The sequence below is a fragment of the Silurus aristotelis genome, assembly GCF_946808225.1.
Source record: "Silurus aristotelis genome assembly, chromosome: 6".
Taxonomy (NCBI): Eukaryota; Metazoa; Chordata; class Actinopteri; order Siluriformes; family Siluridae; genus Silurus; species Silurus aristotelis.
In genome coordinates this window covers 33289739-33317453 of record NC_139579.1, presented here as the reverse complement: position 1 = coordinate 33317453, position 27715 = coordinate 33289739, and the positions used below count along the sequence as shown (strand labels likewise).

Genomic DNA, 27715 nt, shown 5'->3' with positions numbered 1-27715 from the left:
GAGTTTGGTACGCACGAGGCGTTTAAAGGGCGCGTGCGTGCGTGTGTGTACACAACAGTCCTCTAACCGGAGACTCGGAGCGGGTCTGAAGTTTAACTGTATTTAAGTTCCCCGGTTTGTTCCGTCACTCCGGTTTGTCTGGAAAGACGCGGTTTTGTGCAGATTTCAGCAGCAGATTTTACACCTGAGTGTGGAGATGAAGCTGAAATGGAAGAAGGAAAGCGGTAAGAAGGAGCAGAGACTCAGTGTACACTCAATAATAAACTACTGACTAAACAACCTGTCTGTCTGTCTACATGTCTACCTTTCTGTCTCTATCTGTCTGTCTCTCTGTCTGTCTGTCTGCCTGCCTGCCTACCTACCTACATGTCGACCTTTCTGTCTCTGTCTGCCTGCCTGCCTGTATGTCTACCTACCTACCTACCTACCTGTCTGTCTGTCTACCCTTCTGCTTGTCTGTCTCTCTGCCTACATGTCTACATTTCTGTTTCTAAATGTTTGGCTGTCTATCCTTCTTGCTGTCTATCCTTCTGTCTATCCTTCTGTCTGTCAGTCTGTCCTTCTGCCTACCTTTCTGTCTCTATACATGCCTCTTTCTGTTTTCTTTTTTTAAAACTGTGTCTGGTTGCCTGTCTGTCTGTCTGTCTGTCTGTCTGTCTGTCCTTTTTTTTTTTGTTTGTCTATCTGTATGTTCTGTCCATTCTTTCTTTGTCTGCCTCTTTTATTTACATTTTATATCATTTAATTCCTCTTATCCAGAGCTGCTGGTAGAGATCTCATTTATACAGTTAAGGGTAAAGGGCCGTGCTCAGGGTCCCAGCAGTGGCGGCTCGGTGGTTGTGGGATTGGATCTCATACCCCCCCATTTGAAAGTCTGTACCCCATTATTAATTTTGTGCGTTGCAGGGATGGGCTCCTCGTGCTGAACTGTTTGAGGTGTTTATGGTGTTGAAGCTGTATGTTATGATGACTGGTTCAGTGCTCGCTGAAGTGAACTGGTTCTTCACTCTCGTCTCTACTCAGCAGTCCTCAGTCACGATTCAGAGCACCGTGAGCATCATGGTTTCTACTGAACACACACTCGCTCGGGTCAGCCGTCCTCATACTCAGTACCTAAATCATCGTTTCTACTGAACACACGCTCGCTACACTAACGCCCTGTGTGTGTGTGTGTGTGTGTGTGTGTGTGTGTGTTCTACATATTAATGAACATGGTGCTTGATGAAATCAGGACTGTGTAACTCCAAGGTTACTTCAGGTCGTCTTGTTTCAGGGTCAGTCTGAACTTTGCTTCTCTTCGTCCGACCCAGAACACAATGTTGTGTAAGGTTGTGTAACGCTGCTTGTGTAATAAAACTGACCTTTATATGTTGGACTTTTGGAACCGACTATGTGACGCTACTGAATGCCAGAACTGAAGCCAATTTCATGCGGCGCTTTATCGTTTCTTCCTGTCTTGTTTCTGTTGAACTCTGGTACGTGTAATTGAAGTTCAGAGGGAAATTTCCACATGGATTTCCACACTGTGACCAGTTTCACAACGTTTTACCAGAACACTCTAAGGGTTGCCATAAGCACTGACCAGAAGAACTTTATTATTACAATTTAGAAGCTGAAAAATCCTTGTGTTCTCAGGGAAGATCTTTTTACATTCCTCTCTCCATCTACAGAACACCTTTAAACTGCGCCCCCTGTTGTCACACAGATTCTTGAAAATGCTCAACTCCTTTCAAGAGGTTTATTCGAGCACATGCACTTACAAATCGTTCATTTTTGTAGGCCATGGTGATGAATTGATGATGAGGAACCAAATACTGTAGATGTTTCCACTTGAAGATGGACATTCCTCAAATTGTCCTACTCTTTGTGGCTATTGGACTGGTGGGGGGTAACATCTAAGGGGTGTAGTGGTCATTAAGTTCTGCCACTGTGGTCACTCTTCCCTGGTGGTAGATTATTCTCAAAAGAGCGCCCTCTGTGGGTAATGAAAGGGAATTTCTAATAAAAGGTCTTCTGCTTGGTTTCTTATTCTTACCAAGCAGATATTAGATCTGAACTTTAGGATTTTAGAAACCTACAAATCAGGATTAAGATGGTGAGATTTGACCCAACAACCTTCTAAATAGTGGTCCAGAGCTTCTGATCCATTACTCTTTCTTCTGTCCTGCCTTGTCCAGCATTCCCCTGGTTTGGTCTGGATATTGGAGGCTCTCTGGTGAAGCTGGTGTACTTTGAGCCAAACGACATGACAGAAGAGGAGGAAGAGGAGCTGGGGAGCTTACAGTCCATCTGCTCGTACCTCAGGTCCAAGACTCTGCACAGGAAGTGTGCTGCTCGAGACGATCAGCTGGAGCTCCGTGACCTGAGCGTGTGCGGGAGAGTCGGAACGCTGCATTTCATCCGCTTCCAAACAGCCGACGTTACACCGTTCCTCGCTGCAGTGCAGGAGAAGAGCATCAGCAAGCTGTACAGGACTGTGTGTGCTACTGGGGGTGGGGCATACAAGTTTGAGGAAGACTTCAGAATGGTGAGATGAAGAATAAGCGCTGACCAACAGAGATATTTACGTACGCCAAGCTGGATGATGTTTTAGCTTCTTTGTCTCCTCTCTCTCGCTCTGTGTAGATGGTGGGGGTGGAGTTATTGAAGCTGGACGAGTTGGACTGTCTGACCAGAGGGTTGCTGTATTTGGACTCTGTGGGGTTTAATGGGAAAACAGAGTGTTATTATTTGGAGAATGCGACCGATTTTCAGCGCTGTGTGAAGCGACCATGTCGTCTGGAGAACCCGTTTCCCATGCTGCTGGTCAACATCGGCTCCGGAGTCAGTGTCCTCGCTGTCCACTCGCAGAACAAATACAAACGCATCACCGGCACCAGGTCAGGGGTCAAGAACAAACACAGACAGAAAAAGAAACGCAGGCCGATAGACGGACTGAAAAAGAACCGCAGGCCGACAGACGGACTGAAAAAGAAACGCAGGCCGACAGACGGACTGAAAAAGAACCGCAGGCCGACAGACGGACTGAAAAAAAAATGCAGGCCGACAGACGGACTGCAAAAAGAAACACAGACGGACTAAAAAAGAAACACAGACGGACTGAAAAAGAAACGCAGGCCGACTGGCGGACTGAAAAAGAAACACAGACGGACTGAAAAAGAAACGCAGGCCGACTGACGGACTGAAAAAGAAACACAGACGGACTGAAAAAGAAACACAGACGGACTGAAAAAGAAACACAGACGGACTGAAAAAAAACCCATAGACGGACTGGAAAAAAAAAAAAAACAGAGACGGACTGAAAAAGAACCAGAGACGGACTGGAAAAGAAACGCAGGCCGACAGACGGACTGAAAAAGAAACGCAGACGGACTGAAAAAGAAACGCAGACGGACTGAAAAAGCAACGCAGGCTGACAGACGGACTGAAAAAGAAACACAGACGGACTGAAAAAGAAACACAGACGGACTAAAAAAGAAACCGAGAGGGACTGAAAAAAAAAAAACAGACGCACGAAAAAAAAAAAAAAACAGACGCACGAAAAAAAAAAAACACAGACGGACTGAAAAAGAAACGCAGACGGACTGAAAAAGAAACACAGACGGACTGATAAAGAAACGCAGGCCAGCAGACGGACTGAAAAGGAAACGCAGACGGACTGAAAAAGAAACGCAGACGGACTGAAAAAGAAACGCAGACGGACTGAAAAAGAAACGCAGACGGACTGAAAAAGAAACGCAGACGGACTGAAAAAGAAATGCAGGCCAACAGACGGATTGAAAAGGAAACACAGACAGACTGAAAAAGAAACGCAGACGGACTGAAAAAAAACCGCAGACGGACTGAAAAAAAACGCAGACGGACTAAAAAAAAAAACGCAGACGGACTGATAAAGAAACACAGACGGACTGATAAAGAAACGCAGGCCAGCAGACGGACTGAAAAGGAAACGCAGACGGACTGAAAAAGAAACACAGACGGACTGATAAAGAAACGCAGGCCAGCAGACGGACTGAAAAGGAAACGCAGACGGACTGAAAAAGAAACACAGACGGACTGATAAAGAAACGCAGGCCAGCAGACGGACTGAAAAAGAAACGCAGACGGACTGAAAAAGAAACGCAGACGGACTGAAAAAGAAACGCAGACGGACTGAAAAAGAAATGCAGGCCAACAGACGGATTGAAAAGGAAACACAGACAGACTGAAAAAGAAACGCAGACGGACTGAAAAAAAACCGCAGACGGACTGAAAAAAAACGCAGACGGACTAAAAAAAAAAACGCAGACGGACTGATAAAGAAACACAGACGGACTGATAAAGAAACGCAGGCCAGCAGACGGACTGAAAAGGAAACGCAGACGGACTGAAAAAGAAACACAGACGGACTGATAAAGAAACGCAGGCCAGCAGACGGACTGAAAAGGAAACGCAGACGGACTGAAAAAGAAACACAGACGGACTGATAAAGAAACGCAGGCCAGCAGACGGACTGAAAAAGAAACGTAGACGGACGGAAAAAGAAACGCAGGCTGACAGACAGACTGACAAAGAAACACAGACGGACTGAAAAAGAAACACAGGTTATGTGGAGGGAGTAATGATGTAGTGTGATGATGATGATGATGATGATGGTGGTGTTGTGCTGCAGTCTGGGTGGAGGGACGTTCCTGGGTCTGTGCTGCCTGCTGACGGGATGTGAGACGTTTGAGGAAGCTCTGGAGATGGCCAGTAAAGGAGATGGAAACAATGTGGACAAACTGGTAAAGGACATTTACGGTGGAGATTATCAACGCTTCAGCCTGCAGGGGAGCACTGTAGCCTCCAGGTGTGTGTGTGTGTGTGTGTGTGTGTGTGTGTGTGTGTGTGTGTGTGTGTGATGTTAATGTGTAAACTGTAAATGACCTTTAAACTGTTAGTGTGTATGATTGTAAGATAAAGATGACGATTTTATCACAATCATATATGGAGGAAGGTGTTCCACCCCCCCCCCCCCACCCCTCCAGTGTATCTCTACCCCCACAACCCCCCCCTCCACTCTGCTCCATTCCCCGACCCCACTCAAAAATCATCGTGTGTGTGTGTGTGTGTGTGTGTGTGTGTGTGTGTGTGTGTGTGTGTGTGTGTGTGTGTGTGTGTGTGTGTGTGTGTGTGTGTGTGTGTGTGTGTGTGTGTGTGTGTGTGTGTGTGTGTGTAGTTTTGGTCACATGATGAGTAAGGAGAAGCGGGACAGCACCACTAAAGAAGATCTGGCCAGAGCCACACTCGTCACCATCACCAACAACATCGGCTCCATCGCACGCATGTGTGCCATTAACGAGGTGTGTGTGTGTGTGTGTATGTATGTATATATGTATGTATATGAGAGATTTGTTTATGTATTTACTGTATTTTTGAGCAGAACATCGACAGGGTGCTGTTTGTGGGGAATTTTCTACGCATCAACACGCTGTCTATGAAGCTGCTCGCCTACGCCATGGACTTCTGGTCCAAAGGACAACTGAAGGCTCTTTTCCTCGAGCACGAGGTAAAAAAACTGTAAAAAATGTATGGAACTGTTTAAAAACTGTGACATCACAAATGTTTTTATGCTGATGACTGCGTGTGTACAACATTATACTGAGGTGTGTGTGTGTGTGTGTGTGTGTGTGTGTGTGTGTGTGTGTGTGTGTAGGGATACTTCGGAGCAGTTGGAGCTTTTCTGGAGCTCTTGAAGTCCTCTGAAGATCACTGAGTAACATCTCCTCGCGTCTCTGCCTCGACGCTAACGGTGTTAACGATGTTAATGTGTCATGTGTAAATGACCTTTAAACGTTTTAAAGTTTTTATTATTGTAAGATAAAGATGTTTTATCACTAATTTACCCTGAGGAGGGGCGTTTACTTTTACACGCTGTGGGTTTATTGTAAATATGTACAGTAGATGGTGTTAAAGGCTTCACTGTGGAGGGAAATGTGTAGTTTTTCTGATGTCACAGGGAAGAGACTCGGTTCTTTAACAAAACAAAACAAAAAATCCTTTTTTCATGCGAATGAGTTTTTAGGTTTGTTGCATTTTAAAATATGCAAATGAGGATGAAATATGCAAAAAATACAAGAAAAAATCTGCTTTTTAAACGCTACATTTAATATTTATTCCAATAAAGAGTTTAACAATTCAATGTTTAATCATAAGAAATTAACATATATAAAAATATTACATTTCATGTTTTTTGCATTAAAAAAACACAAAGTGGATTCTAAATGAAAATATCTTCAATTAACTCTGTGTGTGTCTGTGTGTGTGTGTGTGTGTGTGTGTGTATATATAAACAATTATGAAGTGGGCGGAGCTTAGTCTTAAAGGTGCTGAGTGTAAGAAAGTGTAAAGTAAAAAAGTTTATAGATTCTATTCAGAATTTTTTTAAAAAAATAGTTTTTTGTTTTTAAACATTTTAATTGAAAGAAATTTAGAATTTTTTTTTTTCCTTTTTTTTTTCTTCCTTTATATAAATTCTGTATTTTCCATGAAAAAAAATCAAGAAGGAATTTATATTTTATTTATATTTTGTCTTTTATTTTATCTTTTCTTTGTAAAAGTTTGTAAAATAATATTTCAAGGTTTGCTTTTTTTTTCTTTTTTCTAAAAGCTGAGAAATAAAATCCCTCTTAAAGAGATTCTCATTAATTTTTCATGTTTGTGCGAAGATTTGATTTTCTCATTTTTTGGTCACATAAATTTTTTTTGTTTAATTTCAATTAAATGATTTAAAAATAAGCATAGATCTGGTGTAACATTAAAATAATTGTATTTTAATGATAATAAAAAATAATTCATCTTTGTTTATCTAAATATTGTTATTCCATTTTTTTAAGTCTAATTTTTGATTGAAATAAAATCTCATTGTTCTACTTTTTTTACTTTAATATTTAGGTTGAGGTTGGGGTTTTTTTTTTGTTTGTTTGTTTCTGAATTAAACTATGAAATGTGTAAAAGTGCCACAAATGTAAATCATTTATAGCAAATTCTAATAAACAATTACTTAAATAAAAATTTCTTCTTGGCCACAGTGTGTGTGTTCACTGAAACCAGATTAATGTTTATTTATAATAAATTAAAGTAAAGAAATGGATCTGAGTGTTTCGGAGCTTCTTCGTAGTTTTCTGTACCGTGAACATCAGTTCTGATGTAACTCTGGAGTTAAAAATGCTGCATCATGAATAACGAGAAATCCGTGTTCCTCAACTCGTTTCATCATTTTATGGCTGTTTATGGATTTATGGTCTGATGGACTGATGAACTGGTGGATATTCTAAGAGCTGAAGGTTCGGCGTGTTCCTGCAGGACAGAAGAGAAGCTACAGGTACATAGAATAAGTGCAGCTTCAGGATTTGTCTGAATTCAATAAAATCTCGAATTTCTTCATTATATTTTAATTATTATATAATGAAGAAATTCGAGATTTTATTGAATTCAGACAAATTATATTTTAATTATTCTGGGGGAGTGGTGGCTCCAGCGGTTAAGGCGCTGGGTTACTGATCGGAAGGTCAGGGGTTCAAGCCCCGGTATCGCCGAGCTGCCACTCTTGGGCCCTTGAGCAAGGCCCCTAACCCTCTATGCTCCGGGGGTCCCTTACGAGAAAAATAAACCAAGGACCGTGACGTCGGAGCGACGTGGGGCCCGCCTTCCTGTGGGCTCACCACCTGCAGGAGGGACCGTAAGGGACCGGTGCTGAGAGGATTGGGTAGCAGTCGAAGGCGGGGGCCTTGACAGCCCGATCCCTGGACACGGAGAAGTGTCTGGGGAATCTGCTTAGACTGCTGCCCCCGCGACCCGAATTACGGATAAGCGGGAGAAGATGATGAAAAATGAAATATATTTTAATTATTAAACAAATAATAATGATTAATTTATTTTAAAGAATTTCCTGTTTCTTTAATTGAGCAGAAACAGGAACCAAACTGGAGTCGCTGTAATTCTTTAAATATAATTCATGTTGATATAAATACAAATTAAACTCCTTTATTCTTTTACACCATTATTTATATTTACATCGAATCAGTTTTACTGTAAAATTCTCTAACACTAAAAACACTTCTTTCATATTACATGTTAATATAACTGTACTGTCTGCTTCACAATTACCATTATATCATTTTATATCATTTTATCCTGCACCTGTATCCAGTATACATCACTATTTGTATTATTTATTTATTATTTATTCAATTAATTCTTCACTATTGTTTTGATGATGATATTATGTTTATTATAATATCCTGTTCTCTTTATATTATTATTGTTGTTTAATAACTTCAATCATAAAAATACTGTGAGTCCAATTTCATTTTAAATCTTTTGTTTCCCAGCTGGAGGTGATGGATGGAAGGATGAAAAAAAACATAGATGGAGGATGGGGATGGATGGTCGTTGCTGCTACTTTCGTCACCTTGATCTGCACTCGCTCCATCACCAGGTGAGTCACGATACGATACGATACGATACGAGACGATACGAGACGATACGATACAGTTTAATGCCATATAATTCAATAGAATACAATGTGAAACAATACAATATTATATGAAAAATATATCATATCGTATTGTAGCATATCAGAAGGTACTGTCTCATGTCAACGATACTATATAATACTACATAAAAAAATATAATAATGATACAATTAGATATGGGATACGGTGCGATATGAGACAGTGAGGTATGATATGAGACATTACGGTATGATATGAGAGAGTATGGTATGGGTGTGATATGAGACAGTAGGGTATGATATGAGACAGTAGGGTATATGAGACAGTATGGTATGATATGAGACAGTAGGGTATGATTTAAGACAGTAGGGTATGAAATGAGACAGTATGATATTAGACATTACGGTATGATATGAGAGAGTATGGTATGGGTATGATATGAGACAGTACGATATGATATGAGACAGTACGGTATGATATGAGACAGTACGGTATGATATGAGAAAGTAGGGCATGATATGAGACAGTACGGTATGATATGAGAAAGTAGGGCATGATATGAGACAGTATGATATGAGACATTACGGTATGATATGAGAGAGTATGGTATGGGTGTGATATGAGACAGTAGGATATAAGATAGTATGGTATGATATGAGACAGTAGGGTATGATATGAGACAGTACGGTATGATATGAGAAAGTAGGGCATTATATGAGACAGTAGGGTATGATATGAGACAGTACGGTATGATATGAGAAAGTAGGGCATGATATGAGGCAGTAGGGTATGATTTGAGACAGTAGGGTATGATTTGAGACAGTAGGGTATGATATGAGACAGTATGGTATGATATGAGACAGTATGGTATGGGTGTGATATGAGACAGTAGGATATAAGATAGTATGGTATGATATGAGACAGTAGGGTATGATATGAGACAGTACGGTATGATATGAGAAAACTAGGGCATGATATGAGACAGTAGGGTATGATATGAGACAGTACGGTATGATATGAGAAAGTAGGGCATGATATGAGACAGTAGGGTATGATATGAGACAGTACGGTATGATATGAGAAAGTAGGGCATGATATGAGGCAGTAGGGTATGATTTGAGACAGTAGGGTATGATATGAGACAGTAAGGTATGATATGAGACAGTATGGTATGGGTGTGATATGAGACAGTAGGATATAAGATAGTATGGTATGATATGAGAGAGTATGGTATGATATGAGACAGTACGGTATGATATGAGAAAGTAGGGCATGATATGAGACAGTAGGGTTTGATATAAGACAGTACGGTATGATATGAGAAAGTAGGGCATGATATGAGGCAGTAGGGTATGATATGAGACAGTACGGTATAATATGAGACATTACGGTATAATATGAGACAGTATGGTATGATATGAGACAGTAGGGTATGATTTGAGACAGTAGGGTATGATATGAGACAGTACGGTATGAAATGAGACAGTAGGGTATGATTTGAGACAGTAGGGTATGATATGAGACAGTATGATATGATATGAGACAGTATAATATGAGACAGTAGGGTATGATATGAGACAGTATGGTATGATATGAGACAGTATGGTATGATAAAAGACAGTATGATATGAGACAGTATGGTATGATATGAGACAGTACGGTATGATATGAGACAGTAGGGTAAAATATGAGACAGTACAGTATGATATGAGACAGTACGGTATGATATGAGACAGTAGGTTATGATATAAGACAGTATGATATGAGACAGTACGGTATGGGTGTGATATGAGACAGTACGGTATGATATGAGACAGTAGGGTATGATGTGAGACAGTATGATATGAGACAGTAGGGTATGATATGAGACAGTAGGGTATGATATGAGACAGTAGGGTATGATATAAGACAGTACAGTATGATGAGACAGTAGGGTATGATATGAGACAGTACGGTATGATATGAGACAGTATGGTATGGGTGTGATATGAGACAGTAGGATATAAGATAGTATGGTATGATATGAGACAGTAGGGTATGATATGAGACAGTACGGTATGATATGAGAAAGTAGGGCATGATATGAGACAGTAGGGTAGGATATGAGACAGTACGATATGATATGAGAAAGTAGGGCATGATATGAGGCAGTAGGGTATGATATGAGACAGTACGGTATAATATGAGACATTACGGTATAATATGAGACAGTATGGTATGATATGAGAGAGTAGGGTATGATTTGAGACAGTAGGGTATGATATGAGACAGTACGGTATGAAATGAGACAGTAGGGTATGATTTGAGACAGTAGGGTATGATATGAGACAGTATGATATGATATGAGACAGTATAATATGAGACAGTATGGTATGATATGAGACAGTATGGTATGATAAAAGACAGTATGATATGAGACAGTACGGTATGATATGAGACAGTACGGTATGATATGAGACAGTAGGGTATAATATGAGACAGTACAGTATGATATGAGACAGTACGGTATGATATGAGACAGTACGGTATGATATGAGAAAGTAGGGCATGATATGAGACAGTAGGGTATGATATGAGACAGTACGGTATGATATGAGAAAGTAGGGCATGATATGAGACAGTAGGGTATGATATGAGACAGTACGGTATGATATGAGAAAGTAGGGCATGATATGAGGCAGTAGGGTATGATTTGAGACAGTAGGGTATGATATGAGACAGTAAGGTATGATATGAGACAGTATGGTATGGGTGTGATATGAGACAGTAGGATATAAGATAGTATGGTATGATATGAGAGAGTATGGTATGGTATGAGACAGTACGGTATGATATGAGAAAGTAGGGCATGATATGAGACAGTAGGGTATGATATAAGACAGTACGGTATGATATGAGAAAGTAGGGCATGATATGAGGCAGTAGGGTATGATATGAGACAGTACGGTATAATATGAGACATTACGGTATAATATGAGACAGTATGGTATGATATGAGACAGTAGGGTATGATTTGAGACAGTAGGGTATGATATGAGACAGTACGGTATGAAATGAGACAGTAGGGTATGATTTGAGACAGTAGGGTATGATATGAGACAGTATGATATGATATGAGACAGTATGATATGATATGAGACAGTATAATATGAGACAGTAGGGTATGATATGAGACAGTATGGTATGATAAAAGACAGTATGATATGAGACAGTACGGTATGATATGAGACAGTACGGTATGATATGAGACAGTAGGGTATAATATGAGACAGTACAGTATGATATGAGACAGTATGGTATGATATGAGACAGTACGGTATGATATGAGAAAGTAGGGCATGATATGAGACAGTAGGGTATGATATAAGGCAGTAGGGTATGATATGAGACAGTATGGTATGATATGAGACAGTAGGGTATGATTTGAGACAGTAGGGTATGATATGAGACAGTACGGTATGAAATGAGACAGTAGGGTATGATATGAGACAGTATGATATGATATGGGACAGTATGATATGATATGAGACAGTATAATATGAGACAGTAGGGTATGATATGAGACAGTATGGTATGATAAAAGACAGTATGATATGAGACAGTACGGTATGATATGAGACAGTACGGTATGATATGAGACAGTAGGGTATAATATGAGACAGTACAGTATGATATGAGACAGTATGGTATGATATGAGACAGTAGGTTATGATATAAGACAGTATGATATGAGACAGTACGGTATGGGTGTGATATGAGACAGTACGGTATGATATGAGACAGTAGGGTATGATGTGAGACAGTATGATATGAGACAGTACGATATGATATGAGACAGTATGATATGAGACAGTACGATATGATATGAGACAGTATGATATGAGACAGTACGATATGATATGAGACAGTATGATATAAGACAGTACGATATGATATGAGACAGTATGATATGAGACAGTACGGTATGATATGAGACAGTACGGTATGATATGAGACAGTATGGTATGGGTGTGATATGAGACAGTAGGATATAAGATAGTATGGTATGATATGAGACAGTAGGGTATGATATGAGACAGTACGGTATGATATGAGAAAGTAGGGCATGATATGAGACAGTAGGGTAGGATATGAGACAGTACGATATGATATGAGAAAGTAGGGCATGATATGAGGCAGTAGGGTATGATATGAGACAGTACGGTATAATATGAGACATTACGGTATAATATGAGACAGTATGGTATGATATGAGACAGTAGGGTATGATTTGAGACAGTAGGGTATGATATGAGACAGTACGGTATGAAATGAGACAGTAGGGTAAGATTTGAGACAGTAGGGTATGATATGAGACAGTATGATATGATATGAGACAGTATAATATGAGACAGTATGGTATGATATGAGACAGTATGGTATGATAAAAGACAGTATGATATGAGACAGTACGGTATGATATGAGACAGTACGGTATGATATGAGACAGTAGGGTATAATATGAGACAGTACAGTATGATATGAGACAGTACGGTATGATATGAGACAGTACGGTATGATATGAGAAAGTAGGGCATGATATGAGACAGTAGGGTATGATATGAGACAGTACGGTATGATATGAGAAAGTAGGGCATGATATGAGACAGTAGGGTATGATATGAGACAGTACGGTATGATATGAGAAAGTAGGGCATGATATGAGGCAGTAGGGTATGATTTGAGACAGTAGGGTATGATATGAGACAGTAAGGTATGATATGAGACAGTATGGTATGGGTGTGATATGAGACAGTAGGATATAAGATAGTATGGTATGATATGAGAGAGTATGGTATGATATGAGACAGTACGGTATGATATGAGAAAGTAGGGCATGATATGAGAGTAGGGTATGATATAAGACAGTACGGTATGATATGAGAAAGTAGGGCATGATATGAGGCAGTAGGGTATGATATGAGACAGTACGGTATAATATGAGACATTACGGTATAATATGAGACAGTATGGTATGATATGAGACAGTAGGGTATGATTTGAGACAGTAGGGTATGATATGAGACAGTACGGTAAGAAATGAGACAGTAGGGTATGATTTGAGACAGTAGGGTATGATATGAGACAGTATGATATGATATGAGACAGTATGATATGATATGAGACAGTATAATATGAGACAGTAGGGTATGATATGAGACAGTATGGTATGATAAAAGACAGTATGATATGAGACAGTACGGTATGATATGAGACAGTACGGTATGATATGAGACAGTAGGGTATAATATGAGACAGTACAGTATGATATGAGACAGTACGGTATGATATGAGACAGTAGGTTATGATATAAGACAGTATGATATGAGACAGTACGGTATGGGTGTGATATGAGACAGTACGGTATGATATGAGACAGTAGGGTATGATGTGAGACAGTATGATATGAGACAGTAGGGTATGATATGAGACAGTAGGGTATGATATGAGACAGTACAGTATGATGAGACAGTAGGGTATGATATGAGACAGTACGATATGATATGAGACAGTACAGTATGATGAGACAGTAGGGTATGATATGAGACAGTACGGTATGATATGAGACAGTATGGTATAATATGAGACAGTATGGTATGATATGAGACAGTACGGTATGATATGGGCGGTATGATATGAGACAGTATGATATGAGACAGTACGATATGATATGAGACAGTATGATATAAGACAGTACGATATGATATGAGACAGTATGATATGAGACAGTACGGTATGATATGAGACAGTATGATATGAGACAGTACGGTATGATATGAGACAGTATGATATGAGACAGTACGGTATGATATGATACAACACGATATAGTACTTTTTTTTAATCTACAATAACGGCAAAGTCCCTGGTGTTCAGAATCGTGTTTCGCATGCTGTTGGTTTTCTGAGATCCAAAGTAACGTTAACTTTTACACTTTAAATACTTTTAGACTTTAAATACTAAAATCTAATCTAAAAATAGTGTTGAAATAGAACTCATCAGGAGTTTCATTCACCAGCAATGTATCAGCAGTGACAGAGCAGGAACAGAGCAAGCTTTTATTCTCACATCAGTGAGGGCTTTAGTGGAAAATAACAGAGCTTTCACCATCGTGCTTCAGCAGCACCAAGGACCCACAGTAAACAACATTTAGGAGACAGACAGACAGACAGACAGACAGACAGACAGACAGACAGACAGACAGACAGACAGACAGACAGACAGACAGACAGACAGACAGACAGATAGATAGATAGATAGATAGATAGATAGATAGATAGAATATTTGGACATTTTTAGATATATTTCTAAATATAATGGATCGATCTGTTGTTGATGTTGTTGTTGTTGTTATCGCAGGTGTGTGTCGATCTTCTTCGTGGAGTTCCAGATGCAGTTCTCCACAGATTACTCCACAACAGCATGGATTCACTCCCTTCTGGACTGCACCACTATGCTCTGTGGTGAGAAAGAGCACTCGTACCATCGCAGGGTTCAGTAAAAGTAAAGTAACACGTCCACCAGGAATAAACTCTTTACACCTTCATGAGTCAGAAATGTTTTATTAGTTACACCAGTGCCTTCATTCCAAACTTAATAAGAAACATCATCTGATTTAGAGCAGAAACTCCGCTATCCTGAAACTTCTGACTGTTACACTACTGCTGACACTGGAGACTCGTCCATAAATGTTACATAAACCAGAAAAATAAATGTCCCATTACAATACTGTTCAGGCAAAAGTTTGTGGACACCTGACTATAAAATTGCTATTTACTGTTATTATGAGCTCCACCCTTATGGGAAGATGTTCCACCAGATTCTCTGTAGATTCATTTAGCTATAAAGGTGTTAGTAATGATGTAGTTGAGAAGGTGAGGAGGTTTCTGGGGTGGAGTCAGCTTTCACATTCATCTCCAAAGGTGTTTAATTAGGGTTGGAGCTTTATAGCAGGAGATCTTCCACATTTTCCAACGCATGTAAAGCAGATCTTCATGGAGCTTGATTTGTGCACAGGGGCTTTGTCATGCTGGAACAGGTTTTTGGGTTTCCTAGTTCCAGATGATTTAAATAATTGAATACACCATAATTACTTAAAAACATTTACAAGAATATTTAGTCTTCATGCTCCATGTTGGGTTTGGTTTCACGAATAATAAACATACATTTGCATAAAGCATTAATATTATTAATATGAATTAATCAATGTATGTTCATGCGCATGTTGATTCGAGTTTTAAAAAGTGTTAATTTATGTAACATTTAGAACAGATATAAATGTGTGATTAAGTTGCGATTAATCACAATTAAATATTTTAATCGATTGACAGCCATAATATATACGTATATAAACACACTGTATATTTATATATAAAATATAAGACAATGTAAATATAATAAAATAATAAAAATGACATTCACTAAAACATATTACCACTTCATTTTTCTGCAGCTCCTCTTGGTAGTCATGTAGGAAACCGTCTGTCCACTCGAGTGGCAGTGATGACAGGAGGACTTTTATCTTCTCTTGGACTCATCCTCAGCTTTTTTGCCCCCAGTCTGCAGTTCCTGTACATGTCTATGGGAATTCTCACAGGTGAGACACACAGAAGATCTGAGTGAACCTCATGAGAATGATTTTAATCATGAGAATGTGGAGCTCCACAATGTGCGTAACCCGACTCTGAATCCCAGGAATTTTCACCAAATAAACACTGATGTAACTTTTGGATTCTTCACAGCACCTTGTAGACCTCCAGCCTTCAGGAGCAGGGACTTGTAGGCCTTGGTAGAAGTAGGAGCTTGTAAGCTTCAGGGTTGTATGAGTAAAAGCTCATAGGGTCTGGTAGACCTCATGGTGGCAGGAGGAGAAGTTTGTAGACCTCAGAATAGAAAGAATATGAGCTGGATGCCTAATCATGGAATAAGCAGGGGTCTTCAATCTTTAAAAATGGCACCTTTAGAATTGTAAAGTAACCTGGACTGCAGTAAGGTGGCAAGTGTAGCAGCTGGTACATTTTACAAAAGAGTTGTAGGAACTGGTGGACCTCAGGATGGAAAGAGTAGCAGTTAGTGGGGCTCAGGCTAGATTGTGTGAATGCTTGTAAACTGCAGAATAGTAGCAGTAGAAACTCAGACCTCGGGCTGGTTGCTATAGAAGATTGTAGGCTTCTGGATGGAAGGATTTGGAGCTTGTAGGTTTCTGGATGGCAGGAGTAGGAACTTGAAGGCTTCAGGGTGGCAGAATTTGGAGCTTGTAGGCTTCAGAGTGGCAGAAGGAAAAGTTTGAAGGTTTTAAGTTTGTGAAAGTAGATGAAATTGACTATTATTGTTGCTTTTCTATGATCCACAGGTTTGGGATTTGCCCTCAGTTACACACCAGCCATAGCAATAGTGGGAACTTATTTCAACGAGAAGAAAGCTTTGTCGTACGGAATCGCCATGTCTGGAAGAGGGATTGGAATCTTCATCCTTCCTCCTCTGATTCGCCTCCTCATCGATCTGTACTCGTGGAGAGGGGCTCTTCTTGTTTTAGGGGGTATTATTTCAAACTTGTGTGTCTGTGGTGCTCTTATGAGGCCAGTAGTGGGGCAAAGTGAAGGTGAAATGGAGAATGTAAAACCGATCTTGGAGGAACCTGATGTTCAGGAGGATTTAAAAACAGTTATATTAGCTAAGAATGAAAATAAATTGGATAAAGAGCAAGAAGAAGAAAATAGTCTAGGAGATAGCTGTGAAGATTCCAAACTAAAGGAGGTAATGAACAAAGCGGAAGAACATGAGGAACGTTCAGAAGACCCTATGCTACTACATCCTGAGATGACAGAAAACTTAGAAGATTCAGTTGAGTCAGATTCAAATCACACAAAATCAGTTCTTGCTAATTTAGCGGTAGCTAAGCTTCAGATCGCTGACTTACAGCTAATCAACTTAATGCTAACTGACACAAAAGAAATTGATAAACAATTTGTCTGTTCAATGCTTCAAAACCCTGAACTAGCTGACCTGGATGTTCAGAGCGACTCAAAACTATCCAAGTCAAAGCTTTGTGTCTTGGGATTTCCGGAGTCAAATCTACACGAGTTAACTCTAGCTAGCTCAAAACTAGCTGATTCAGATTTAACTGATTCAGACTTAGCTGATACAATGCTAAATAATATAAATCCACCTAAATTAATGCTAGCTGAGGCAAAGCTAGGGACCCCGAAGCTCCCTTACTCACAGCTATGTAAGAAGGTTTCTTCTGAGGAACCTTTTTTTCCAATAAAGCATTTAAGTAAAGAAAGAAGACCGAAATGCTGTCGTTTTTCATCGTCATCATACAAGTACAACTTTCTGCTCAAACCTGACTTCCTGTTGCTCTCATTGTCGTTGCTGTTCATGGCATTTGGCTGCAGTTTGCCGTTCGTGTACCTGGTTCCGTATTCTCTCAGCGTGGACCTCAGCCATCATCAGGCCGTCCTCCTCATGTCCATCCTGGGGGTTATGGGAATTGTGGGTAATATTACATTTGGATGGATCTCGGACAGGAAGTGAGTCAATATTATGATCAGTTTTGTACTAATCAGGTGTTAATCTGTTTCAGTGCTAATTTAAAACTATGTATAATTTGCTGCTAATCTGAGTTTAATCTGTTTGATTTGCTAATACAATGCTAATATGTGATTATTGCTCAACTGCTAAACTCTTCACAGTCTATGCTTTAACTAAAATTGCAAATTTTCTCTTAATCCGAGATTGTTGCTAAACAGCTACTAATCTGAAATTTATGCTAATCTACAACTAATCTAAATCCGAGACCGCTGACACGCTACTCATACAGTGATTGCTGGTAGTCTTCAATTAATCCGAATCTAATGCTAAACTAATCTAATCTAATCTTAAACCACTGCTAGTCTGCTTTTAATATGTAATGGTTGCTATGGTGGTCTGTTACTAATTTAAATATGAATCTGATGCTAATATACAACTCTTCTGAGTCATCAGCTAATGTAAATCTATTGCTATTCTAATTCTTAATCTGACTTCACTGCTAGTCTCAAACTAAATCAAATGCTAATCTCCTGCTATTCTGTGATAACTGCTAATATTAGACTACTGCTAATTTAATCAAGATTAAATTACTGCCAGTGGCATAACATTACCTGAGGCCACTGCTAGTCTACTGTTAATGTGATTTTTTTAAATTTTATTTTTAAATATGCTGCTAATCTGTAATAATGGCAATCTTATACCATTGCTAATATACTGCTATTCTGATACTACTGCTAATCTAAATCCTAATCTGAGACTTCTCTACTGTCTCCTATTAATACGCAGTTGTTGCTAGTCCACTACTAATTTAAATATGATGCTAATAATCTGAGAATTCTGATTCTCACTGTTAATCTACAAGCAATATGTGATTGTTTCTAGTCTGAATCTGATGTTAATCATTTACTGATTTGACACTTCTGTTTGTCCACTGCTATGATGAGACTGCTGTTAATCAAATTCCTAATCTGAGACCACTGCTAGTTTACTAGCAATATGTTGTGATACTAGCAATCATTGTTGCTAGTCTGGAACTAATCTGAATCTGATGCTAATCTGTGATAATGACTTATATAACACCACTGCTAATCGGATAAACTGCTAATCTAATTCCTAATCAATGCTAGTCTACTAGTAATATGTAATATGCTAGTCTGTTACTTATCCGAATCTTAAAGCACTGCTAATTTATTGTAACTCCAAAAAAAACATGAAATAATTCTTAATTCGATTTGTTTGTTTGTTTGTTTGTTTGTCTGTGTCAGGTTCCGTGTGGTCACATTTTTGGTCCCGGTGGGTTTCGGGGGACTCGGTTGTCTCTTTGTGCCGTTGTTAAAAACTTTTCCTGCACTCGTGTCCTTTTCCATTTACTACGGCTTCTGCGACGGGGCCTTTATGGCTCTCATCCCTGTGGTCACCTCTGACGTTGTAGGCTCCGCCCACCTGTCCGTAGCTCTGGGCGTGGTTAGCTTTTTACACGCCATTCCGTACCTCATCAGTCCTCGAATAGCAGGTGAGAACATTGCATAATTATCATTCACTTTCTCACATCTGTCTGTCCGTCTGTACATCTCCAGCCATTTCATGCTCTATCTGTCCATCTTTTTATCTGGTGTGTCCTTCTGTCTGTCTGCCTCTGTCTGCCTATCTCACTACTATTGTCTGTCTATCAATCTGTTTGTCCTCGTATCTCTTTCTGTCTCTGTTATTGTCTGTCCATCCACCCGTTTGTGTCCCTCTTTATCTTTCCTCATGTCTGACTTTATGTCTCTCTGTGTCTGTGAGCGAAAACATTTTTAACAGTTGTATCTTGTGGTGATTCAGTATGGAACTGGTGTGTGTGTGTGTGTGTGTGTGTGTGTGTGTTTCAGGTTGGCTGTTGGATCAGTCCGGCTCTTACACAGCGCTCTTCCTCCTCAGTGGACTTTCTCTCCTCTCCAGTACCTCCATCCTGACTATCCTGGCGTTACTGTGCCACTGCTGTAGAGGGCGCTGTGTCTTTACTGACCAACCCTCAGCAGGCCTGAAGCAGTAGCAACTACAGAACCTATACTCACTACACTTCACAACACAACACAACACAACATTTACTCGCAACACAACACAACATTTACTCACAACACAACATACACCAACAACAACAACACATTTACTCACAACACAACAAACATGATTATTAATTAAACGAAAGCTATATTGATGTTTTTGTGTTCACTATTATTAATAATTAATTATTGTCATTAATAAGTAACAGTTATGATGCTACTGTAACTGTAATGTTTTTAGAAGGTCTCTGTCCAGAACCCTGGTTTTGACATCATGTTGAGGTTATGGTGACCTTCTGTCAACATTATTTTGAATGCAGGGGAAAAGTATACGTGTGTGTGTGTGTGTGTGTGTGTGTGTGTGTGTGTGTGTGTGTGTGTGTGTGTGTGTGTGCATGAACAATAGTGTACGTGTGTTTAAGTCAAGTAAATAAAACTCATAATAAAGATTGACAAATTTTTATTTCAACACATCAATATATATATATATACATAATTTATACACACACACACACACACACACACACACACACACACACACACACACACACACACACACAAATACAACAGAGCATCTTAAAATGAGCATTTTTAAGCATTTTTCACGTTTATGTCTAAAGGAAAAAATAAACATAAAAAATAACTACAATCTAAAAAGCAATAAACCAAAACATTTACATGCCCCAAAAATATCCAATTATTATTTCTTCATTTACACAGCTGAGTTTAAGAGCCAAAAATAGAAGCTTGATGGAGCTGGGATTTGAACTCTTGACCTTTCCATCTTTCCATCAGAAGAACAAAAATGTCAAATTAAAGTTTCGCCAAAATCATGAGTTTGGTGTTTTTTGTAACGTGGTGTAGTTTTTGTAGCTTTTCCACTTGGTCACAAAGCAGCTTCTTTCTATCTATTCCTACTGAACAAGCCAGAGGTGATGAAAACGAGAGGGAAACTCTCAGACTCCATGATGAAGGAAGGAACCTTTAGAGGAACCACAGACTCAAAAGGGAACCCTCACCCTCATCTCAACACAAGATTATAAATAATTGGTTTATTATAAATAAACAGAAAGTGCTAATCATTAATACTCGCATTTGAGCATCAGAATATTTCTGAACTTTTGCTTTATTCAGTGAATCCATTTTAAACTGAAATTCTCTTGTGTTCAGTGATGGAGGAACTTTCACAGCATTCCATTCACTGGTATCTTGTGAGCTTCATCTTCTCCAGTCGACAACGTGTAGAAACAGATTCCTCGTCTGCTTTATTTTTGTGATGAGTGTTCGAAACTTTCTGAAATCTATTAGAGTCCTGGTTTATCTTTAAAGTTCCAATAGAAATCTACACCACTCCGTTTTCTTCCGCTCCTTCATCACTCGTTCTGTGGACAAGTTCCTGCACCTTTTCCGCCATGGCGTTCTGGTTCATTTCTTTGAGGTTCCTCTGTAGATATCTGTATGCTCCTTTTCTACCGTGCATCTCATACCAGCACTTCAGAAACTGGAACGCTCTTTCCTCTGCATTAGGATTGCTTTCTGTGATATTGTCTAACGCAGCCTCAAGGACCAAACCTTTACGCCGGACCACCTGCCGGGCCAACTTACAACCCAGAATCTCTGAAATCTGGGGCAGGAACCTTTCCAAATTCAGATCTACAGAGAAAGATCAAAGGTCTTGAGAAACGATAGAATCTCAAAATACAATAAAAAGGTTTAAGAAATAAAAAGGCCACATGTAAGATTTTATTTTCTGTAATAAACACAGGAACCCTGGCTGCTAGCAAGCTAGTTTCACACCTTTAGCATTAGCTTACTACCTTAAGATGGCTAGCTTGTTGCTAATGATTAGCCTCTTACAATGCCAATGCCTGCTACCAAAAAAACTCTCTTTTCATTATAACTGACCTTTTTGACCTAAAATTCACCTGAAATGGACATGTGGCTTTTAGTGTACTGATAATAAAGAGAACGCGTGACTGCTGAACACGTGACTGCTGAACACGTGACTGCTGCCCTCACCAGCTGTGTTTATATACAGTATATTCACCTTATAGCACAGGGAAACTGAACACCAGATCCCATCATACAACATATCAGTATTTACTGATTGATTCTTTTAACACTTTAAGTTACAAGTTATTGTATTAGTTTGTTTATTAAATTTGTTTAAATTCTTTAGGGTTTTATTTATTGCTTTGTTGGTCTGTTTATTTAGTATCAAAAACTTACCTTCTTCCTCCAACAAGGTCTGGACAAAAAACAGAAAAGAAAATAACATAGAAACGTCACAAATCAGCAGGAAAACACTTCAAATATCCAAAATGCTTTGATATATTGATAATAAAATAACGTTAGGCAGAGTAAACACTCACCGAGTATTTCTCCGGTATTTCTTTATTTTCCGGCGACTTGAAGCAAAACTTTTTTTTCTTCCACATGCAGTACACACTTAACAATACTGATATAAATAATATGACTAATGTTACGATCAACGCCACGATGATGTGTGTGATTACAGGCCCTGAAACACACACACACACACACACACACACACATCAGATCTGTTTTTACTGTAGGTTTTATATCCAATGGGCTTCAATCTCTAAAATGCAGTTATAATTCTAAATATAATGAATTTATTTTTCAGAAAAACAAAAAAAAAAAAACCCTCTTTCAGTTTAAACAGTAAAAAAGTTCCCCACATGCAGAAACTCTCACGTATCAGAGCGAGAGCACTGCATATAAATAGATCAGGGAATATAAAATATACAAAGTGAAAAATGAAACTGTTGGGTGAAGAACCTTTTTCTTTGCACTGTGCATCATGTGTGAGGTTACAGGCAACTTTAATCCCCAACTCGGCACATCTGTCAGACAAACGGAGAGAAAAAGAAAATGAAAGCACACATTATATATATGTGCGTGTTTATATGTGTGTGTTTGTGTGTGTGTGTGTGTGTGTGTGTTTCAATGAAACAATGTTTATAAAAAACTGACTCCAATTAAACGTTATTTCTCATATTTTCTGTGTGAAATTAAACAAATAAACTACAAACATTTTTTTCACATTTTATCCTAAGGGTGCCAATAATTTTGGATCTGCAATATTGAATCTGTTTGGAACAGTTTGACAGATTTGTTTTTGTCCCTATGGATTTATAATACTGATGTTAAATCCACAGAGGTGACCCACATTAATACAGTGTGTGTGTGTGTGTGTGTGTGTGTGTGTGTGTGTGTGTGTGTGTGTGTGTGTGTGAGAGATATACGTACTTGTTGCAGCTGTAACACACTTTACACTCGTCTCCTTTATCGCAGTAATGGTCGTCCTGGCAGCGACACTCCGTGTCAGAAGAAGCAGTACACTGCCGTGTGATTATCATGTTGTCTACAAAGAAACGAAAACAGAAAAATAATCCTCCACGAGAGCGACACCGTGTCCAAAAGTATTGGGACACCCGAATTAGGGGACTAATTGTGGAACCTACTGTACATGTCTTATTCTCGGGTGTCCACAAACTTTTGGCCTTACAGTGTGCATGTGAATAGCGCTAAAGAATCTACATATTATGTATGTTTTATCCTTTTAGAGTTACATATATAACAGCGTTCCCTCTCGGGCCTCTCTTTCTTCTCTCTCCAGTGTTCACATGGTGTTACAGAGAAACCTGAAGCTTTACCTCTGACTGTTCCGGAGCCCTGACACTGGAGACTCCTTCCATTAAACCCAGTAATGTATCAGTGTTATTAATAATCATTATCCCGAGAGTCACAAATAGAAACGCACCGTTATTCCCGCAGGACGTACAGGGTTCACATTTAGTCTCGTGGTTTGCGTGATCCAGATACGTCCCGGGATCACACACGTCACACCGAGGGTTAGTTAGAGGTGAAGTGCAGTCGCTCAGTAAATAAAAACCTGCGAAAAACAAACCAAATCCCGAGTGTGTAGAGTTTATACAGTAACTACATGGAGTTTTGAATAAAGTGCTGGATCTGTCCAATTCAGCTCTTTACTGATCCTACAGAATAGTTTCATCTCTCACTGCATTAGTGTGTTGATGGCTGATAATCATCTCCTGAACTCCTGAGTTTGAAACCTGTTTTTCCTGCACTTCCACTCGTCAGTGATCACGTGACCAAATATACAGATACTGTACAGACCCAAAATAAAAAACACGCCGAACCGGAAAGCTGGAATGTGACCAGTTTTCAAATCATCTCCCAAAATTCACTAAAATCACTTAAGTATATATACACACACACACACGCACGCGCGCACACACACACACGCACGCACGCACGCGCGCACGCACGAACACACAAAGACACACACACAGAGAAAGGATGTATTTTCCACCACAGAGTAGAGACACAAACACACACACAAACAAGCACACAAAAACACACACACACACACACACACACACACACACACACACACACACACACACACACACAGACACACAGACACACAGACACACAGACACACATACAGACACACAGACACACAGACACACACACACACAGCGGATATAAAAAACATAAATGTCCGACTAGTTTCATCTTCTATGCAAAATTACAACAAACAAAGAAATATTTAATAATCTGGAACATTTTAAATAATAAAAAAATAAATACACTAAAATGGCCGTCCCCTCCTCCAGACTGATCCTGTGCACAAGCTCCTGTTGTCTTTATTACAGCATCATGTCTCTAAAGACGTTTGGACACACCTTCAGTGTTTTTTTATTTATTTTTTATTATTTTCAACATCGCGCATTAATACTGCAGAACAGTGGAGAAGCTACGGGTGGGCCTGAGCCCACCCACTTTGACTTGTGGCCCACCCAATCAGAAATTAGTGAGTTTCCAAATAATAATTTAATTTACAATAATAATAATAATAATACAATAATTGTCTTATCACATTATAACTTTATATATTTAATTATAAAGAATAATTAAATGCACTTTGTCCAATACGTTTACTAAAAATAAACGTTAAATATGATTCGTCGGGTTCAGATGCTCCCTTCCGCAGTGCTTTACGACGTAAAGACGTGACAGTAATCGTGTTAAAATAGCCAAGCAAATATTCATTAATCAATACTGTAGAAGGTCTAAATTGGAGACCCCAATTATACTGCAACAAGAACCCAGCTCTCACAATAAATCCAGACCACATCTTCCCCAATGTCATCAAAATGATATGAGCTCTTGATCATGAACTCAATTTAATTCAGTTTATTTTTATTTCTATTGCACTTTTAACAATGGACACAGTTTTAAAGCAGCTTTACAGATACTGTGGTGATAAAAATATCAGTTTGTTCCTTTATTGTAACTTTTGTACAACATGTTTAGTGAGAAAGTTTCTTTCCTGTTTGAGGTTTGTGGTTTTTACCTTCAGGACAGAGACAGCAGGGTTTTCCGTCACTCGCTGGGTAAATCCCTTTAGGACACTCGACGCTTCTCATGAGCCTCGTTTCATTTCCTTTCACACACTCCGTCAAGCAGAAGAAGCTCCACTGTGGAGGGAAGAAAAGATGAATAACAGGCTGCAGTGAAACACGTGAAGAAATCATATTTACACTTTTATTGACATGTGACCTCACAAGAAGAACAGATCAAACATTAAAGATCTTCAGTGAGGGTTTTCATTTAATATTCTATACAGGTGGAGAACCTACAAGGAACTTATGGGGAATCCTGTGATTCAGCAACATTACCCACAGCATCGCCATGGCGATGTTCAGAAAAGGTCATGTATTCAGCAACATCTACTCACACTAACTTCCAACAATGTCCAATCACACAGACTCACCACTACAGTGTCCAATCACACAGACTCACCACTACAGTGTCCAATCACACAGACTCACCACTACAGTGTCCAATCACACAGACTCACCACTACAGTGTCCAATCACACAGACTCACCACTACAGTGTCTAATCACACAGACTCAACACTACAGTGTCCAATCACACAGACTCAACACTACAGTGTCCAATCACACAGACTCACCACTACAGTGTCCAATCACACAGACTCACCACTACAGTGTTCAATCACACCGGCTCGCTTCTCCACATCTAATCATCACTTACTATTACAGTATCTAATCACACAGACTCGACACTACAGTGTCTAATCACACAGACTCAACACTACAGTGTCTAATTACACAGACTCACCACTACAGTATCTAATCACACAGACTCACCACTACAGTGTACAATCACACAGACTCACCACTACAGTGTACAATCACACAGACTCACCACTACAGTATCTAATCACACAGACTCACCACTACAGTGTACAATCACACAGACTCACCACTACAGTGTACAATCACACAGACTCACCACTACAGTGTACAATCACACAGACTCACCACTACATTGTCCAATCACAAAGACGCAACACTATAGTGTCTAACCTAATAGACTCACTATAGCAATGTTCAATCACACTTACTCGCATCTACAATGTCCGATCACACTTACAATGTCCAGTCTAATCATAAAGGTAGATCTGTTTGTGAGCCTAATGTCTAATCACACAGACTAAACATTACAAAGTCTAAGTACACAGACTTACCACTACAGTGTCTAATCACACAAACTCAATACTACAGTATCTAATCACAGACTCACCACTACAATGTCTAACCAGCCACTTACTACTACAATGTCTAATCACACCTCTTCACTACTAAATGTGAAATCACACAACTTTCTCGCTACTACAGTGTTTAATCACACCAATTTACAGTGTCCAATCTAAACCTAAAATCAAGGTAAGTCTGATTGTGAGTCGGCATTAACGCTGACCACTGACGATGACGTTATGAAGTCATTTTAGATCAAAAAGTTCAAACCCATTTTCGGGTTTACACACACACACACACACACACACACACACACACACACACACACATTATAAACACCTTCACCTTCTGAAACACTTCAGGAATATAAAGATATGGTGTTTTATGGTGTGAATAAAAGAAAGTCGGATCAATAAACACCGCTTTAAAGAACCGAAAGTGAAAGTAAATCGCTCGAGCGCCATTAATCTGCCCTGCTCAGTGTAACTCACACTACACATGGAGTCTAAAGATACATCTACAGATACATCACACACAGAGCACTGAGGAACACCAACACACACGACCCGAGACCCGACACACACTTTTCTACACACTCACCAAAACCCAGAGCAGCGCGAGCAACATTTTCATCTTCATCACACCCTGAGAACTCTGAGATCTTTCCCACGCCTTTCTTATACTGTAAAAACAACCAGGAAGTGGGTGTATACAGTACAAAAACCAGGAAGTGGGTGTATACAGTACAAAAACCCGGAAGTGGGTGTACACCTTGACCTAGTTTACATACCACAAACACACACAAACACGTTTCTGTACTGAATTCAGTGGAGACTTAATCCACCTCTTAATACACCACTATCACACCACGATTATAGAAACCATCAATACAAAAACACAATATAACATCACGCTGCATTACAGAGAGACATTTTACTAAAACAACAAATCCAGTTAAGACTCCAAACCTCTACACTACAACCACAACTGTGCACCTACAACATCT

The 27715-nt window shown here is 39.3% G+C and overlaps 3 protein-coding genes across 3 annotated transcripts; 2 read left to right on the top strand and 1 right to left on the bottom strand.

The window, feature by feature from the left end:
- LOC310727513 (pantothenate kinase 1-like) lies at nt 1-7032 on the top strand. The gene is made up of 7 exons (XM_083544040.1): nt 1-224; nt 2178-2527; nt 2626-2879; nt 4652-4828; nt 5198-5321; nt 5402-5527; nt 5675-7032. The coding sequence occupies exons 1-7, from the start codon at nt 197-199 to the stop codon at nt 5732-5734; spliced, it is 1119 nt and encodes a 372-aa protein (XP_083400166.1). The 5' UTR covers nt 1-196; the 3' UTR covers nt 5735-7032.
- A 1373-nt stretch (nt 7033-8405) lies between these two features.
- On the top strand, nt 8406-20101 carry LOC310728253 (monocarboxylate transporter 12-B-like; the record flags this gene model as incomplete). Its single annotated transcript, XM_083545462.1, has 7 exons — nt 8406-8458; nt 14872-14975; nt 15965-16108; nt 16865-17268; nt 17782-18044; nt 19311-19558; nt 19917-20101. 7 exons carry the CDS (start codon nt 8406-8408, stop codon nt 20078-20080), a joined length of 1380 nt encoding a protein of 459 aa, XP_083401588.1. The 3' UTR covers nt 20081-20101.
- A 514-nt stretch (nt 20102-20615) lies between these two features.
- Nucleotides 20616-27428, bottom strand: fas (Fas cell surface death receptor). The gene is made up of 8 exons (XM_083544863.1): nt 27310-27428; nt 25498-25621; nt 23878-24009; nt 23364-23478; nt 22893-22957; nt 22463-22611; nt 22320-22338; nt 20616-21743 (listed from the first exon to the last, which is right to left on the bottom strand). The coding sequence occupies exons 1-8, from the start codon at nt 27346-27348 to the stop codon at nt 21433-21435; spliced, it is 954 nt and encodes a 317-aa protein (XP_083400989.1). The 5' UTR covers nt 27349-27428; the 3' UTR covers nt 20616-21432.
- Between the last annotated feature and the right edge of the window lie 287 nt (nt 27429-27715).

What these genes read in the sequence shown, in the direction of transcription:
- fas (XM_083544863.1), bottom strand. Translation starts at nt 27,348, where the DNA reads ATGAAGATGAAAATGTTGCTCGCGCTGCTCTGGGTTTTG. An exon ending in TCGCGCTGCTCTGGGTTTTG is followed by an intron (nt 25,622 to 27,309) that starts GTGAGTGTGTAG and finishes TTCCCTCCACAG; the next exon opens with TGGAGCTTCTTCTGCTTGAC. An exon ending in CTGCTGTCTCTGTCCTGAAG is followed by an intron (nt 24,010 to 25,497) that starts GTAAAAACCACA and finishes TGTTTTTCGCAG; the next exon opens with GTTTTTATTTACTGAGCGAC.
- LOC310727513 (XM_083544040.1), top strand. Translation starts at nt 197, where the DNA reads ATGAAGCTGAAATGGAAGAAGGAAAGCG. An exon ending in AAACGCATCACCGGCACCAG is followed by an intron (nt 2,880 to 4,651) that starts GTCAGGGGTCAA and finishes GTTGTGCTGCAG; the next exon opens with TCTGGGTGGAGGGACGTTCC. An exon ending in CTCTTTTCCTCGAGCACGAG is followed by an intron (nt 5,528 to 5,674) that starts GTAAAAAAACTG and finishes GTGTGTGTGTAG; the next exon opens with GGATACTTCGGAGCAGTTGG.